This window comes from Macaca thibetana, chromosome 13, assembly GCF_024542745.1.
Source record: "Macaca thibetana thibetana isolate TM-01 chromosome 13, ASM2454274v1, whole genome shotgun sequence".
In the NCBI taxonomy this organism is placed as follows: domain Eukaryota; kingdom Metazoa; phylum Chordata; class Mammalia; order Primates; family Cercopithecidae; genus Macaca; species Macaca thibetana.
In genome coordinates this window covers 31257087-31274573 of record NC_065590.1, presented here as the reverse complement: position 1 = coordinate 31274573, position 17487 = coordinate 31257087, and the positions used below count along the sequence as shown (strand labels likewise).

The 17487-nt window shown below is 38.7% G+C and overlaps 1 protein-coding gene across 3 annotated transcripts in view; it reads right to left on the bottom strand.

The window, feature by feature from the left end:
* Positions 1–9429, bottom strand: part of GCFC2 (GC-rich sequence DNA-binding factor 2) — a 49180-nt gene extending 39751 nt beyond the window's left edge. For 2 of the 3 annotated variants that reach the window (XM_050754301.1, XM_050754302.1), the window contains exons 1-3: positions 9013–9429; positions 4704–4832; positions 721–945 (exon numbers count right to left, since the gene is read on the bottom strand). In XM_050754301.1, the coding sequence (XP_050610258.1) occupies positions 721–945; positions 4704–4832; positions 9013–9304 (646 nt within the window). In that variant the 5' untranslated portion in view covers positions 9305–9429. The other variant, XM_050754303.1, reaches the window with a different exon arrangement.
* Between the last annotated feature and the right edge of the window lie 8058 nt (positions 9430–17487).

Genomic DNA, 17487 nt, shown 5'->3' with positions numbered 1-17487 from the left:
CTGGGAGGTTAAATAGCTGTCTGAAGACTATGACGAAGCTGGAAGTTGGATCCTGGGATCTGACTCCAGAACCTGCACTCTTACCATACTCTCCCACTCAAAACACTACAGCCCTACATATTTCTCAGTAAAAAAACTGAGAAAGAATGAAATGTTTGGTTTTTCTTATCAAACATCTCTCAATTACTACCTAAGAATCTAAACATTTAAAAGTAAGTTGTAAGGAACTGAGTCTTTTTCCAAAAAAAAAAAAAGTTACAAAAACCTTGGTAAAATGCATATATTATAAATGAGAAATGTGAAAACAGTCCTTTAAGGCTTAGCATTGTGGGTAGATGAAATTTTTTATTACAGCAGGGAACATTTTAATACATGACATCGAAAATCTCTGTAGATGCTTCCATGTTGAAAAAATACATTTATAAAGGTGACGATTGTTTTCAATGTTTTAAAAATAAGATACCGCATATTTTTTTTAACCTGTTAAAAAAGATCTAGGGGGGTCAGATATTAATAAACATTATTACATATACTCCTTGATAATAACATTTCGATACAGATACATCTTTTAGAGGTCATAATATCATGGACCAAATCAATGTTAAAAACCGTTATCAACACTCTACAATGTGAGACAGCACATTACATTTTTATGGAGATTTTCTCATATTATATTCTAATGAAAAATATCCTAATCTTCATATATTGGTATACACATACTTGATTCCTCAGCCATCCTTTGTCTAAATGTTTGAGGTTTTAGGGTAAATGGTATTCTCTTTTCATGGTCATCAGGCTCACTCTCAGGGTCATCTTCACTCTCTCTCTTCATACCAGAGACGGTAGAGGTATGTTCTACATCCAAAGAAATATAGTCATCTTGGGCTCTGGCCAATTCACGTTTTCTGCGGGCTGCCTGAATAAAAGCTGCATCTGGGATCTTAACTGAAGGAAACAAAGAGGAGGACACTAAAAACCAGAGACCAATGTAAGTAAATATTTCTCACATTTAAGAAAAAGAAAAAAGCACCATTTTCCTAAATTATTTGCTATTTTGATATATGAATGTGACTTTAATAAATGGCTCAAAGTCTGTATCAGCAAAGGAAGAAAACTTAATAGAGATTAAATATAATTTAGAAAAATCAACCAAATCTAGAAGTATCAGAAAATATACAGAAACCACTTCATTTTATCTTTTAACTCTCTTACTCATCAGGTACTGCTCACTTTGTTGAGGGGTGGCTATTTCTCATTTCTGGAAGCTCTGAGACTGTCAGCACAGGGATGTGGAGGGGGCTGAGTGTGGTGTTCCCCAATCAGTGAGAGCTACAGAAGTTAGAAGGATCAATGACAGACCAGTCTGACTTATCAAGTAAGAGAGATACTACACTACGATGTCCTCCTTCCCTCCTACCCACACTTACAAGAAATCAGAAACATACTATAAACAGTAACAGAGCAAAGCCAAATTAGCCTCTGCGGTTCTATAGTGAGCCGCACGTGAATAAACATGAGACATTAAGAAGTGTAAAGAAAATAATCAGGTTCATTTACCAGGTGAAAAATTTTAAATGACAACAACTCTTAAGAGAGCCTTATTTTTTTCTTCATATTGTACAGCATAAACATCATTAGCATAAACTCTTCCAATTTAAAACAAGTTTCTTCATGCATGATCTAAGATGAAATTTATCTTCATTCAGGAAAAAATGGTTTCTTAAGAACAATACTACAGTAAAGAAATGGCAAGAGAAATTTTCACCATTTTAAGCATTTCAAACTACTAAAAAGATGCCAAGCTACTGAGGCTCAAGTGAAATTTTCTAAACTTTCCCAAAAGTTGACCCAAATTCTTTGAGAAATAAACAGAAAAATGTCATGTACTTGGAGATGTGCAAAAGCTCCAATGTTAGATACAAACAAACAAAAAGAGATATATCACAGACCAATATGCTTGACATCAGCCCTAGGGAAAATTAAAAGTCCTTGAGTAAATCATGAAGCAATAAAGTAATCACTAGAAGTCAATAAATATTCATCAAAAACAAGTAATATAAAATCAGGTTATTTGCTTTTTTATAGATTAGTATTTATTTATAGACCACTGTCAGGGACATGATGAAGGTCAGGTGTCTCTTCCTCCTCCCAAAGCATTTAAGATTCAAAACCATCACAGCAGGTTACAGTAGCAATTCTCAACCCTGGCTACACATCACAGTCACCTGAGAAGCTTGACATACCCAGGCCTCTATACCAGCAATTCAGATGTTGATCTGAGGCAGAGCTGAGCAAAGTATGTTTTTATAGCTCCCTAGAGGATTTTAATGTGCAGGCAGGGTTAAGATAAGACAATTAGGTTCAAATACTCAAGTGTATGAATATGGACACAGAAATTCTTATTTTGGAAGTGATTTTCCTGCAGATGACTTGATAGGGTTTAATTAGTAAGTCACAAGCAATGGGACACAGTAGTAAGATATTAGTGCTACATAAAGGTAACCGCTCAAGTGAAAATAAAGAAGTAAAAGTTCAAGGAAGAGTATTGCATCTGTCCTGTTTCTGCATATTCAATACCTAGTTCAAGGGTTCTCACACAGCAGATGCTGAGCAGACAAGGGATGAATCAATAATGTCAGCATATTGTTCAATAATAAACACATCATGTTTTTACAAATTTATAACTTATGAATAATTCTTCACATACATCATCCTATCTGATATACAATCATCTAGGGCTGAGAGGTAAATTATCATCTTCTATTAATAACAAGCAGCCTCTGCTAGAGGGACTATTTCGAGGCAGATATTCCTTCCAAACACAAATAAATGCTTTTCTTCCACATGCCAGCCCTTAAAAGGAACACATTCCTCCATCTTTTCTTCTCCAGCCAGTAAGTCCTTCGAACTTTCAGGTGTTCCTCACAGGACAAGTTTTCAATTTTTAATCAGTGGGGGAGGGGCAATTCACCCTGCTGAACTGTTATGCACTCCTGTAAGACATTTATCAATCCTTGCCTGTAGGGCACTACGTGCCAGCAACAACTCAACCACTGTAATCATTTAAATAATCCCATACATTTTCAAACACTGCCCTCTCTCCTTAGGTGGGGGCAGTGCTGCCAACACTTCACAACCACTGCCTTATGCTGTTTAATCCACCATCTTCTTTTGTTTGTTTTTGAGATGGAGTCTTGCTCTGTCGCCTGGGCTGGAGTGCACTGGCGTGATCTCTGCTCACTGCAACCTCTGCCTCCCAGGTTTAAGCAATTCTTTTGCCTCAGCCCCTTGAATTACAGGTGTGTGCCACGATGCCCGGCTAATTTTTATATTTTTAGTAGAGACAGGGTTTCGCCATTTTGGCCAGGCTGGTCTCGAACTCCCGACCTCATGTGATCCAGCCGCCTAGGCCTCCCAAAGTGCTGGGATTACAGATGTGAGCCATCACAACTGGTCTAATCCACCATCTTTTATAGTAGCATTGTTTGGTACAGTAGCCACTAGCCCCATGTGACTATTCAAATACAACTAAAAATTCAATTTATCAGTCTCACTATAGCCACATTTCAAGAGCTCAATAGCCACTTGTGACCAGTGGCTACCATATGGACAGTGAAGACAGAAAATTTATCCAAACCACAGAAAATTCTACTGAATAGCACTGTATCTAGAATCTAGACAAGGCTTTAACCGTTTACTAGATTTCAGTTCTTCATATTAGCTTAATCACTTAGTATTTCTGTACCTTGCATACATGGAGAAAAAACAAAATTACAAGGTTACAGAGCTACTGGTTGTTGTTATTTAATAGACTAATAAAGAAGCACTTATTACTATATTACAAGCGTTATAAAATATATTTTAATAATTTTATTTCACTAAAACGTGTTTCCTTTACAAAGCTATGTATTTTATTTTATTTTCTCAGAAGGGATCTTAGGCTTCTCTAGACTGAAAAAGGACTCCACAGCACAAAACAAGTTATAAAGCTCTGTAAGACGCCAGATAAATATTTTTGACTCTGTGGGCCATAGGGTCTTTGACGAAACTTCTCAACTTTGCTACTGCAGTGCAAAAGCACACACAAATAATGAGTAGCTGAAAGACTGTGATTGTGTTTTACTAAAACCTTGTTTACAAAAATAGGTAGTGGGCCAGATTTGCCACCCCTGAACTAGACTGATCTAAGACACAAAAACATTCATGTCACCTGTATCAAATTTTCAGTGGTTCTCTAAGCCCTATATCATCTGACTCCAACTTGTCCTTCCTGTTTTCTTCTTTTCCTTAAATTCCCAAATACTTTCAGCCAAACAGAGCTATTTTTAGCTTCTTGCACATATCACATACCTTCCCTAGAGTTTCAGATATGCTACATCCTATACCTGAAACATCCTCCCTGAGAAATTCTTACCATCCTTTAGGTATCAGTATCAATCACCCAGCATAGCACAGTGGTTAAGAAGAATACAGGCTCTAGAACAGACTGGGTTTGAATCCTAGCCCTGCTACTTATAAGCTGTCTGACCTGTGCATGTTAAAATGTAATAAAAATGAGCAGTCAATTTTGGCACTCTGACAATCATCCTTAATGACCTACTTGCCCCATACGTCACCAGAGTTTTTAATATGTTATTAATAACTATATCAAAAATACTATATTAAAAATAAAATTCTTAACCAAAATCATACAAATTACTAACCTGTTGATGAAAGTTCTTTTTCTCCAAGAGAGCTAGAGCTGTCAGAAGACAAACCCTGATCATCCTTACTTTCTGAGGAGTGATGTATTTCATCCTTTTCATCTGTGGACACATCAAGGACTCTGGATTCTAACAGGACATTAAAAAAATATAACAAAAAAGAGTCAAAATAATGTAATTAATAATTGAAATTCTGAACAACACATGGCATATGTATAATATGGTGTTTTAATCCTACTCCACATATTAAAGTAGACATATTGTTCTTCCTCCAACTTTGTCTTTCTTAAGCAACTGAATGATCTACTAAGTGTACAAAGACCCTATTTGTATTAACTAGGCATCTAATAATATATTTCCAAAAGGATGCAATGAGAAGAGGGAAGGAGGCATTAGAGAAAAAAAAGAGACAAAACTGAATATTTAGAAAAGTAATGATTGTAAGTAGAAAAGAAAAATATTTAATGTATACTATGTACTAGGCACATTGAAAGCTGTTTTACATGACTTATTTAATACTTGTAATTCTATAAAGTAAATACTATTTCTGATGAGTTCATTAAGGATTGGGAGGATAGAGAACACCAACTCAGGAAATGGAGAAGCAGGGCTTTCAATCTAATCCCATCCAACTTCAGAATTTAGGCTCTCTTTATAGTATGCCATATTTCAGTGGCTGGTGGCAAGAAATACTGTAAGGAGCACTTTGGTCAAAACTAAACCATGGCCAGGCGCGGTGGCTCAAGCCTGTAATCCCAGCACTTTGGGAGGCCGAGGCGGGCGGATCACGAGGTCAGGATATCGAGACCATCCTGGCTAACATGGTGAAACCCCGTCTCTACGAAAAATACAAGAAAATTAGCCGGGCGAGGTGGCGTGCGCCTGTAGTCCCAGCTACTCAGGAGGCTGAGGCAGGAGAATGGCGTGAACCCGGCGGGGCGGAGCTTGCAGTGAGCTGAGATCGCGCCACTGCACTCCAGCCTAGGGCACAGAGCAAGACTCCGTCTCAAAAAAAAAAAAAAAAAAAAAACTAAACCATGGGTCTTTCTTTTCAATGCATGATTTGGAAAGTCAAATAGTCTGTTAAATTCAATTAATCTGTTAAACAAAGATAACACCAAGATAAAATCCACAGGGGTGTTGTGAAAATTAAATGAACAAAATAAAAGGATTCTTGACATTACTGACAAGAAAGGGTTTGTTAATCCACAATAAATTTGCAATCTTTATGAGTAACCTTAAAACATAAGATTACACAGTACTCATTACTTTTAATTTTCTACCTTAGTTAAAAGACCTACATACAGTTCAAAAAAAGGCTGGAGTAAAATCAAAACTTAAAACACTTAAAAAAAATAGCTGCAGCTCACAGCTTTCTTAGATATTGCCATTTATGACAACCCATACCTGTTTCCAAAGTGGATTAACACCAAAGCAGTGGGTCTCAAAGCATGGTTTATCAATCCCTGGAGGTCCTTGAGACTCTTTCAGAGTCTATAAAATCAAAACTACTTTCATCACAATAATAACATGTTATTTGTTCTTTTTACCATGTTGACATCTATATAATGAAGTAAAGGCAGTGGTGGGTAAAACTGCTAGATCCTCAGCATGAATGAATCAATTTGTAGTAGTGGTTATGGTATTTTTCACTACCTCACATTGGCAGAAAAAAGCCAGTTGCTCTTAATGAAGTAATTAAAAAATTGTTATTTTATTAAATTTTGACCCTTGAGTACACACGTTTAATTTTCTTTGTGACAAAATCAAAGTATTCATAAGACACTTTTGCTGCATCTTGAAATGCAATGGCTGCCTTAAGGAAAAGCATTTGTGTGACTGAGTTGCAAGCTGAACTAGACATTGTTTTTAAGAAGCATCACCATTTTACCTGAATGACTAACAAACTGGTTATTCAGACATGGCTATCTGACAAACATTTTCTCAAACTTGAGCCCAGTTTTGCCTATCACTTCCAAAATGAGAGATTTCAAGTGAAAATTGAGATTTTGGAAAACGTATATTCTCTACTGTGAACCTAACGGCTTTCCAATGCTTAGACTGATTAATTAGTGGTAATACTAACTGAGTTTTTTTGGTATTGTACAATAAAATGCTCCAACATTTGTAAGACCCGCAAACTCATCTAAAGAATACTTTCCAAATAACGCAAGATGTTACCAATCGTTCATGAGTAAAAGATCCAAAGTATAAAACAGAACAGAGTTTTAATGTAAGAGCACCCCAAATTTAATTTAATCATATGGTTTAAGATTCCATTTGGCAACTTTTTTTTTTTTTTGAGATAGAGTCTCACTCTGTCACCCAGGCTAGAGTGCAGTGGCATAATCTCAGCTCACTGCAACCTCAGCCTCCCGGGTTCAAGCGATTCTCCTGCCTCAGCCTCCCGAGTAGCTGGGATTACAGGCACCCACCACCATGCCCAGCTAATTTTTGTATTTTTAGTAGAGATGGGGTTTCGCCATGTTGGCCAGGCTGGGCTCGAACTCCTGATCTCTTGATATGCCTGCCTCGGCCTCCCAAAGTGCTGGGCTTACAGATGTGAGCCACTGCGCCCTGCCCACAACTAACTTTTAAGAAGGGTTAGTTTATTACTTGTTGAGCTTTGTTATACTAAAGCATAACACTTTCAATGATCTAAAAAGGTTATTAAGTACTCGTCTTAACCATGTATCTGTCAGAGGCTATATTTTCTTCAAATACTTCAACCAAACCAAAAGAGCACAACAGATTAAAAGCAGAAACAGCTATGAGAATTCAGCTGTCTTCTATTAATATTTTGCCAGACATTAAAGAGATCTGCAAATTGAAAACAATGCTACTCTTCCTTTTTTTGTGCAATATTTTTCACAAAAATCTTACTTATCCTTACATGTAATAGATTTTTTAAGTGAATTAATAAATTTTATTTTTAGTATGGTAAATACTGATAGGTATAACCTACTGAAGCAAAAGCTCTTTGGAATCCTTAATCATTTCTAACAGTCTAAAGGAGGTCCAAATCCCAAAAAGTTTGAGAAACACTATTCTAGAAGGCAAGAGAAAAAGCAACTCCTTACTTCAACGTTCATCTACAAAGTTTCACCAGAAAACAAATATAAAAGGTCATGAAAACTTTAGACAAATAGAAGGTCACAAGAAAGACCAAGAAATCACGAAGATCACAAACCTGGAGGACATTATGTTACCTGAAATAAGACAGGCAGAGAGAGACAAACACCACATGACCTCGCATATGTAATCTAAAAAAGTGGAAATCAGAAGTCACAGAAGCAGAGAGTCCAGCAGTGGTTAGCAGGGACTGGGATTGAGAGTGGTTGGGGAGATACTGGTCAAAGGGCACAACATTTTAATTAGACAAGACGAATTCTATTTTACAACACGGTGACTAAAGTTAACAACAACGCATTGCATACTTGAAAATTACTGAGAGTAGATATTAAGTGTTCTCATCACAAAAAAAGTAAGTACCTAAGGCAATGCAAATGTTAATTAGCTCCATTTAGTCACTGTAGACACATTTCAAACATCATGTTGTATGCCATAAGTATATACAATTTTTACTTCTCAATAAATTAATAAAAATCACTTTAATGAGAATAAAAAATAGTAGGAAGATTTTGGATCTCAAGACTAACCAAAAACCGTATTCCTCATTAAGCTACAATTCAAACTCAGAGCAGCACATTTTATGTAAACAACTTTATGCTGCCTTACATCTGTATTTAAGAACTCAAAGGTACTTCAAAATGACACTATATTTAACACCATTACTGGTACAATCTACAGTGACATGAATCTCTATCAAGCTTCTTTGTGTTGTATATATTATTTTTAATAGTTGTTGCAAATAACTGGTGAAAAAAGAAAACAAGCAAAGGGGAATGTTCCAAAACCTAGATTCTTGTATTATTCTGGCTAAATGTTTTCAAGAAAGATAAGTTGGGCAAGTGTCTAAAAGGTACATATAACTTCTGCCTACTTAATAGTATTTGAAATTATTGAATTCTGTTGTGACAATTTAGGTTCTTCATAAACCTTGTGTTAGTTATAACTGGTGGAGTCATCTGATGGTGAAAACGAAGAGCCTCCCAACTGTACAGGATTGTTTTATCTCCCCCAAGGAGTCCAAAAGGTAGATGCAGGCAGCGGGCGAGTGCTCGAGCTGTTTTCTCGCTCACTACCTTCAGGACTTGGACTTAGCACGGCTGATGATCGGCAGCAAGTTACAGAACCCCCGGAGAAAGATCCAGAGACCCCGCGGCCCCTTCCCGCCCTGTGCCGTCACCTCCTTTCTTCCCCGCGTCACCCTGACGCGGGGGTTCGTCCGCGCGGGGAGCCGCTTCCTTGGCGCGCCGGGAGCTCGCCCAGACCCGGCCCCGGCCACGAGGGCCCCGAACCCGGTGAGGCCGTCCTGCCACCCGCGCGCGGCCTCCTCCAGAGGGCGGCCCTTCCTCCGCAGAACCTGGGGCCGCAACTTCTCTCGGCACCCCAGGCTCAGCAGGCGACTCCTCGGCGCCATCGCTGTCGCTGGAATCGGCAGCGCGCTGCCGAAAAGTCCTTTTCGGCCTGTGAGCCATGGCCGAGACCGAAGGGCCCGGAGCCCTATGACCCGGTGAACCCCAAGCCAGAGCTTCAGTGCCCGCCCCCAGCGCGCGCTCTCGCCTCTCCTGGTTGCCGAGTGCGCGCGCCCGTCCGCCAGCCTTCTACTACCCGCTTCTCTGTCTGCGCCTGCGTGATTTGCCTTCTTGGCTGTGGTTGGCCGAATTCTGTTCTGGGGTCTGGGTCTGGAGAGGCAAAGCGTTCCTTTTGCCAGTTTAGGTTGCGTGGACTGAAATCTAGAGATTTCCACGGCCTCTCTGGGCTGAGTCCCACGGAGAGCAGAACTCACGTGCTCTCCTTGTGAATTAGGCTTTATGCTCTCCGTCCTGGACTGGAGCCAGATCCGTTGTCTTTTATTTTCCGGAGAAAGAGCCCCCTCCAACCAAGATGTAAAACAAACGAAACCCCAGTAGTGTGAGGCTCGGGGTAGAAGGAGATGCCTCTGAGAGAAAAACAGTAAAGTCTGTACATAAACAATGCATACAGACTAGCAAAAATCAAACGACTACTCTCAGGCAACAGAACTTCACGAGAAGTCCTGGTTAGTCCTGGTTAAATGCTTTCACCCTTAAGGAAAGTATCTAAAAACAAAAAAAGGCTATTGTCTGAGGCAAATTTGTACTATATTCATTAAGCTCTGTCTACAGAAAGGAAGCCTGCACCATAAATTTTGAGTGATTGATCGTTTTGGTAAAACCTATTGTTATTTGGATGCCTCTGACTGTCTACATCTAGAGCAATTCATCCAGTTCATTTAATTCATCTTGCTGCAGTTGGTTCCGTGCTCAACGACGTTTCTGCCTCTGCTTTAGAGAACAAAGCTTTCCAAGGGCTTCACAGAAGTGGATATTTTAAGGGATTAAATCTCCAGACTCTCAGCTTTGTTAAATGAAAACCGTAAACAAATTAAACAGAGTTTAATTAAGCAAATCACACGCCCCCTAAACTAGAATAGGTTCAGAGAGGCTTTAAGGGTAGCCAGCCACCTAGTGGAAGATTTATGGATGGAAAAACAAAAGTGAGGTACAGAAAACAGAACTAAATATGTGTTAGAAGGACTCTGTACTTCTATATCTGAGTCCTCGTGGAGGAACGTTAACCTAACTTAACAGTGTGAATTCCAAAATTTTGAGACAGTTCTCAACTAATTTAGAAAGTTTATTTTGCCAAGGTTAATGACACACGCCCGTGACACAGCCTCAGGAAGTCCTGATGACATGTGACCAAGGTAGTTGGGGCACAGCTTCGGTTTATACATTTTAGGGAGACATGAGACATCAATCAATATATGTAAGATGTACGTTGGTTCCGTCCAGAAAGGTGGGGACAACTTAAGCAGGGAGGGGGCTTCCAGGTCACAGGAAGGTGAGAGACAAATAATTGCATTATTTTGAATTTCTGATAAGCCTTTTCAAAGAAGACAATCAGAATATGCATCTATCTCAGTGAGCAGAGGGATGACTTTGAATAGATTGAGTGGCAGGTTTTGCCCTGAGCAGTTCCCAGTTTTACTTTTTCCTTTAGCTTAGTAGTTTGGGGACCCCCAGATTTTCCTTTCACAATAGGTAGACAAGATTGAAAACCTAAATTAGGTTAACTAGGTCAGTCTTGCCCAATCCCAGCAGCCATACTTAAACCACTGATACACTGCTGAGTGTTCAAACTGTGTTCAAATGAGGCAAACGTCAACTTGTAACCAATCCAGCTGTTTCTGTACCTCACTTTCGATTTCTGTACATAAATTCCACACCCCCCCGTTTTTGTTTGTTTTTTGGTCTACAAATTTGTTCTGACCACTAGGCATCCCTGGAGTATCTCTGAATCTGCTGTGATTCTGGAGGCTGAACAATTCACGGATCTTTCATTGCTCAATTAAACTCCTTTAAATTTAATTCAGCTGAAGTTTATCTTTTAGCAGAAGTCAAGTACAGAAACAGCCAGATTGGTTACAGCTTAGTGTTTGCCTTATTTGAACATGATTTGAACAGTTGGCCAGCTTTGATTTGCTAAAACTTGGTGTTTGGCACAAGAGTAGGTTGCAGTCTATTTACACATCCAGTTAGGTTCTAGTTCACTAGGTAGGGAGAAACCTTTAGGCTGAACTTAGAATATATAAGGAGGTAGCTTTAGGCTAAACTTAACAGCTTCCATATGCATTCTTGCTAAAACTGGTTTGACTGAGAACCGCTGTATTCATGCTGCCTTGACAAATATAGTGTTCTTTTCTTCTTCCAAAGGAGAGGCATAATTCTGTGTCCCTCCTGAATATACTAAAGTACATGCCATGTGTAAAAATCTCTGCAGCATCCGACATTTTGTTGTCTAGATGACAAATAACTAATGTTTTCATTACAATCCGCTTGCAAACCAGGCAGTTTCCAATGTTTTGCTTTCAACAAAATTGGAAGACCAAATCCGATAGTCAGTTGACCATTCAAACTAATTTTTGATGATGAATTAATGTGATTTTTGCATACAATTCAGGAATTCTGAAAAATGACTGATATTGAAAAGACACACTTTTTCGTAGGTAGAAAGTTTTCTCAGCACTTACATAACAAAATTAAAATATAACAGCATAATTGACAATAATAACTGTTCTAGCAATAAGTAATATCCATGGATGCATGAACTAATATGGGAGAAGCTATATTTGTCATTAAGAGATGTATTTTCTTTCTTTCTCTTTCCTTCCTTCCTTCCTTCCTTCCTTCCTTCCTTCCTTCCTTCCTTCCTTCCTTCCTCTCTCTCTCTCTCTCCCTCTCTCTCTCTCTCTCTTTTTATGTTTCTTTCTTTTTTGACAGTCTTGCTCTGTTGCCCAGGCTGGAGTGTAGTGGCATGATGTCTGCTCACTGCAACCTCTGCCTCCCAGTTCAAGCGATTCTTCTGTCAGCCTCCCAAGTAGCAGAGATTACAGGCGTGCACCACCACGCCCAACTAATTGTTTGTAGATTTTTTAGTAGATATGGGGTTTCACCATGTTGGCCAGGCTAGTCTTGAACTCCTGGCCTCAAATTATCTGCCCACCTCAGCTTCCCAAACTGCTGGGATTACAGACGTGAGCCACCGCACCCAGCCAAGACATGCATTTTCAACAAATATTATCTTTGCTTAAAAAAAAGTGACGTATTTATATTGCGTTAAGTGTATACTATTGTTGAAACCACCAGTTAAAGGCTACCAGGAGAATACCAAGTCAAACAAAGTTAGGTTTATTTAGCTTGCCCCAGCAGAGGAAAGCACAGACCAAGGAAACCACGGTGTATTGGTAAGAGGGAGTTGAATGGAGTTTCTTCTAAGATTTGGGCTTGTGCTAGATTTTAAGGAGAGTTAAGGGAAGCAGGGCCAGATTTGTATTATATAATGTCAAGAAGTTAGATAGTTTAACAATTAGGTACCTCAGTAATCCTGTTAAAGAAGTAGGAGGAACAGAGGAAGGAAGTGGAGTTTGGATGTCATTAGTATAAAGTAGCAATCACTTCAAAATACTTCTTAGAGCTGCAGTATGGTCTTGACTTCCAGCAGAGCTGACTAATTTCTCATTAATAATTGTAAAGATAACTAAATCCAGAACATATATAATTATACATTACATATACATTTTTATGGAAAAACATAGATTGATTAATGAAGAACTTTCAAGTATAAGCTGATTTCTATAATTTGATCAATGAAAGACTTTCAAGTATAAACTATATTTCAGTAGGTAAAATGTAGGGAATAGAAATATGAATTCAAGGAAAAAAAGCAATGATGCAAATGGTTTGTACATTTATTAAATGAGATACTGAGTATTAAATAGGTTCAATGTTTAGGTTACATTATATACATTTAAATGAGTAATATAATTTTTATAAAAGTAAGTCCCAACATGTACAGTACACCAGAAATTACATTCTTTGCAAATGTCAAAACTTAGAGATGTCCACCTAAAAAAGTGCTGAGATAATAAATTTTTTAAAAATCCCTAAAAGAGCATGCATTCACAAAGGTATGAAACCACTATCACAGATGACCATTACCAACTCAATCTTCTTTATACTGACTATGGATGCTCCAGTTGCTCAAAAACATTTCTTGCTTGGGCCGTCTCATAGGAATAGTATTTTAATAATTGGTTGGAGGACTTAGAATATATAAGGAAGCAGCTTTAGGCTAAACTTTAGATAGAGTCATAGATAAAATGGGCATTGTAGTATGTTTTTGGGGGTATACTCCACCAATAAGCCAATTTTCTTCCAGAAATTTCTCTTCTATTAGGTTTCTGTAGCTACATTCACCTCCTGGGACATGGCTAACAGGGTCAAAAGAGATATCAGAACCATGGTAGACCAATTAGAGCCTTTCCTCAGGAATGTCTGAGCTGTGAAATACTCTTCAGTGGTGAGCTGGAGTCAGCTCCTGTGGACTCTGGACGGCTGGTTGCAAAATGTTCAGAAATTGTAGGAGCCAGTTAATGCAGTCATTATTAAACATTAAATTGTATAAATTTACTACTTAAAGGATATTATGAATAAAGGTAATAAATCCTCAAAACTCAACACTTCCTTTTGCTACTAACTCTTACTGTTATCTGTGCCATTGAGGTTTATGTCTATTGTATCTGTATGGTAGAAATACTATATAATGTTGAGCTACTGCACACCTGTTACCAACTCCATGTTTAGTGGTGTCATATTTGCAGCTTGAAATCAGTCATAATGGGAGTACTTATACCATATAAATTGGGAGACCTGAGAAGTCTGGGTGTTTCTCCCAGATATCCAGTCATTAAACATTTACCATCATATCACTGACTATATTTCACCAAAGGAATAGAGAAGAAGCAAAGTTTCTCTGATTGATCTTGCCCCAGAATTCTTTTTTCTTGGCTTTTCTTTTTTCTTGGCTTTTTCTTTTTTCTTGACTTTTCTCAATAAACTGAAACTCATTGATGTAAATTTGGGAAATTATATGATACAGTATTATCAGTTAGTCACAATTTATTAATGTCTTATTATAAAGAGAGGCTTCTCTTTTTAAATCCAGGTAAAGTTAGAGGGCTACTTGATTTTTTTGTTTTAGAAAATTGGCAAATGGCGTGAAAAGGATATTTCTGGAGAATAGAGATACTCATGGTATCTGAAAGAACAGCTTCCTATCATGGACCAAGTGCTCCTTGTAGTTAGAACAAACTTTGAAGACTGGGGATGGAGAAGTGGGTTCTATTCGGTCCAGTGCTTTTCAGATGCCATCTTTCCATGCAGAATTCCCAAGTTCTGCCATGGATACTGTTCTATTCTCCTTTAGCAGAGGAGAACATCTTTCCAAATTACACTATACATCTGCAGTTAGTGCTAAACCAAACAGGAGAGTATAATTTTTAGTTTATTTTATTTTATGGACAGAGTCTCGCTCTGCCACCCAGTGCGATGGTGCGAATACAGCTCACTGCGACCTTGACCTACTGGGCTCAGTGATCCTCCCACCTTAGCCTCCTGAGGATCGGGGACTACACGCATGTACCCCCATGCCCAGCTAAGACTAGCATTTTGAAACAGGAGAATGAGGAAGATGATCATGACTGTAATTGAAGACAAATTCAGTGTTCCATTATGCACTCTTAAGGAAACATATTAATATACTGTACAATTCAATCAGCATTTATTATACACCTGCTAGCACGGGCACCATGCTAAGCCCTAGACTAGTGCTCATAAAATCTAATGTTCTTCAAAGCACGTGGAAATAGTTTGGACATATGGATACCGATTGAGCTGCTCTGTGTAGGAATCAAGAGTCTTCATTTCTAGCAAGCTCCCAGGTGAAGGCAAGGATGCTTGTCTGAGGATCACTCTAAATAGCAAGGTCCTAGAGCAGATACTAAGAAGTATTAATCACCCTCAAGAAGTCTTAAAAAATTGTCCAAATAACTTAATCATTGATGAACTTCATATCAGATTGTAACAGCATGTAAACGTTAGACACCTCAAAATTTAGAAACCTAAACAGCCCCCCGAAAGGAAAACTAAGAATCTATTCACAGTGAGTAAGGTTAAGTGTAGAAGTTATTCACCATAAGGGGATCTCTGTCTGCACCTCCTCAAAAAGGGTTATCTGCCAGCTAAAATCATTTTAGCTGTTTGTTGCAATTGGAAAGGTGGTCAGCAGGACAGAATTCACTCCCAGTGTTGTTTAAAAGGGAGCAGTTTACTTAAGGACAGTCTAAGTGTGGTGTTGGTGTTTTAGAAGGCCCTTTCCCTTCAAAAGTCACTGACTCACAAACTGTGTTAAACCAAAATGTGTAAACGCTAGGCAGAGTTTACTGTTCTCAACCGAGTTCAGAGCCATCTGCTAATGTGGACTCGTTGTTTACTTCACCATTTTAAAAGACACTGCCTCCCCAGACAGAGCCCTGCTTTTACGCATTTTGATATCCTGTACCTAGTGTAGTGTTTAGTGCACAGCTGACATGAACACAATGAACTAAATGGTTGGATGAGGCAATTCTGAAACATTTGTGTTCACTCACGAAAATAAAACTGGAAAACAAGTCACTCTAACTTGTTAAATGCAAACATGTTAAGAGATAGGTAATATATGACGGAGATAGAAAATACTCTGCTATATAAAACAGAAATCAAATATTTGTTCTAAGGGAAAGAAGTGAGAAAAGTGATTTTCTCTGGGTATTGCCTGGGTGGGAGAGGATGAAATAAAGATAACTTGTTTAATAAAGGAGGAGGAATCCTGAGTTCTCTCCTGTGTCCCCAGGGAAAGCAGCGAGATGACTCTGAGGGATAGTTGCCAGATTGAGAAAAAATATAGAATACCTGGTAAAATTTGAATTTCAGATAAAACAGGAATAGCTTTTTAGTATATATACTATATAATATTTGGGATATACCTGCATGGTAGATTTTGGAACTCTAGCCTAGGAAAAAGAGAAGTGTGAAGAATTTCAAAGGGTGGAGAAAAACTTCAGAATCTGAGGTGGAGGGTAGGGGACTGTTGTAGTTCTGGAATCTGAGAGAAATGAGGGTCAGTGAGAAGTTCCCAGTTACAAGGGAGAATGGGATGAAGTGCTTTTAAGATACAGTGAAGTTTTCTTCCAAGGATTTAGTAAAACTTTGCTCCAAATACAATCTTTTTTTTTTTTTTTTTTGAGACGGAGTCTCGCTCTGTCGCCCAGGCTGGGGTGCAGTGGCACAATCTCAGCTCACTGTCACCTCCGCCTCCTAGGTTCAAACGATTCTCCTGCCTCAGCCTCCTGAGTAGCTTGGGATTACAGGTGTCCACCATCACACCCAGCTAATTTTTGTATTTTCAGTAGAGATGGGGTTTCACCATGTTGGCCAGGATGGTCTCAAACTGCTGACCTCAGGTGATCCGCCTGCCTTGGCCTCCCAAAGTGCTGGAATTATAGGCGTGAGCCACTGCACCCAGCCTCCAAATACAGTCTTAACATTGCTGTTGAGATTGAAGGAGTTGGCAGCTGAGGTCAGATGGTGGATGAGGAAGAACTGGTGGCTCCACGATTCTGAGCTGAGGGTGTCAGAGGAGATGGAGTGGATGACAGGAGAGAAGCAGGTTACTGAGCATGCTGGCTTAGGAGTGGGTTTGAGATAGCCCCTTTTCCCAAATGTACCCAAGAAGGTGCAACTTTAAAGGAGAAGATGCTCCGGGAGTTACCTGTGGGCACAGGAAAAGGGCAAAGAGCAAAACTGTATTTCTCCAAACAGCTTTTCCAGATACCCGTATTTACCACTGCCTTATATAATTTCTTGTTTTCATGAATACTAGGATTTTCACTACCACCCTTCATCATCAAGCAGGTAGAGATAATGCCGTATCTTTTTATTTGCCCTACACTGTACTTATTTATAATATTAGCTTATTAATTAATTGGCTGATCATTATGAGAGTTTATATTATTCCCCTTTTATGTCGTTTAGAATTGCAGAGGTTAATAATGGGAAAAATTGGCATATAAAACATTTCCAACTTCTGGAAATCAATGTCATATTTATCCAAACAGACTTTTTTCTCCCTAAAGTGAAGTGACATTTTATTTAGCTTGTCTTGCCATTTAATGGTGGATTCTGAGCTCCCTCTAGTGAGAAATGTGCTCCTTATAAAAGGATTGTATCAAATAATCTCATGGAAATTGCCTCCTTGCTTA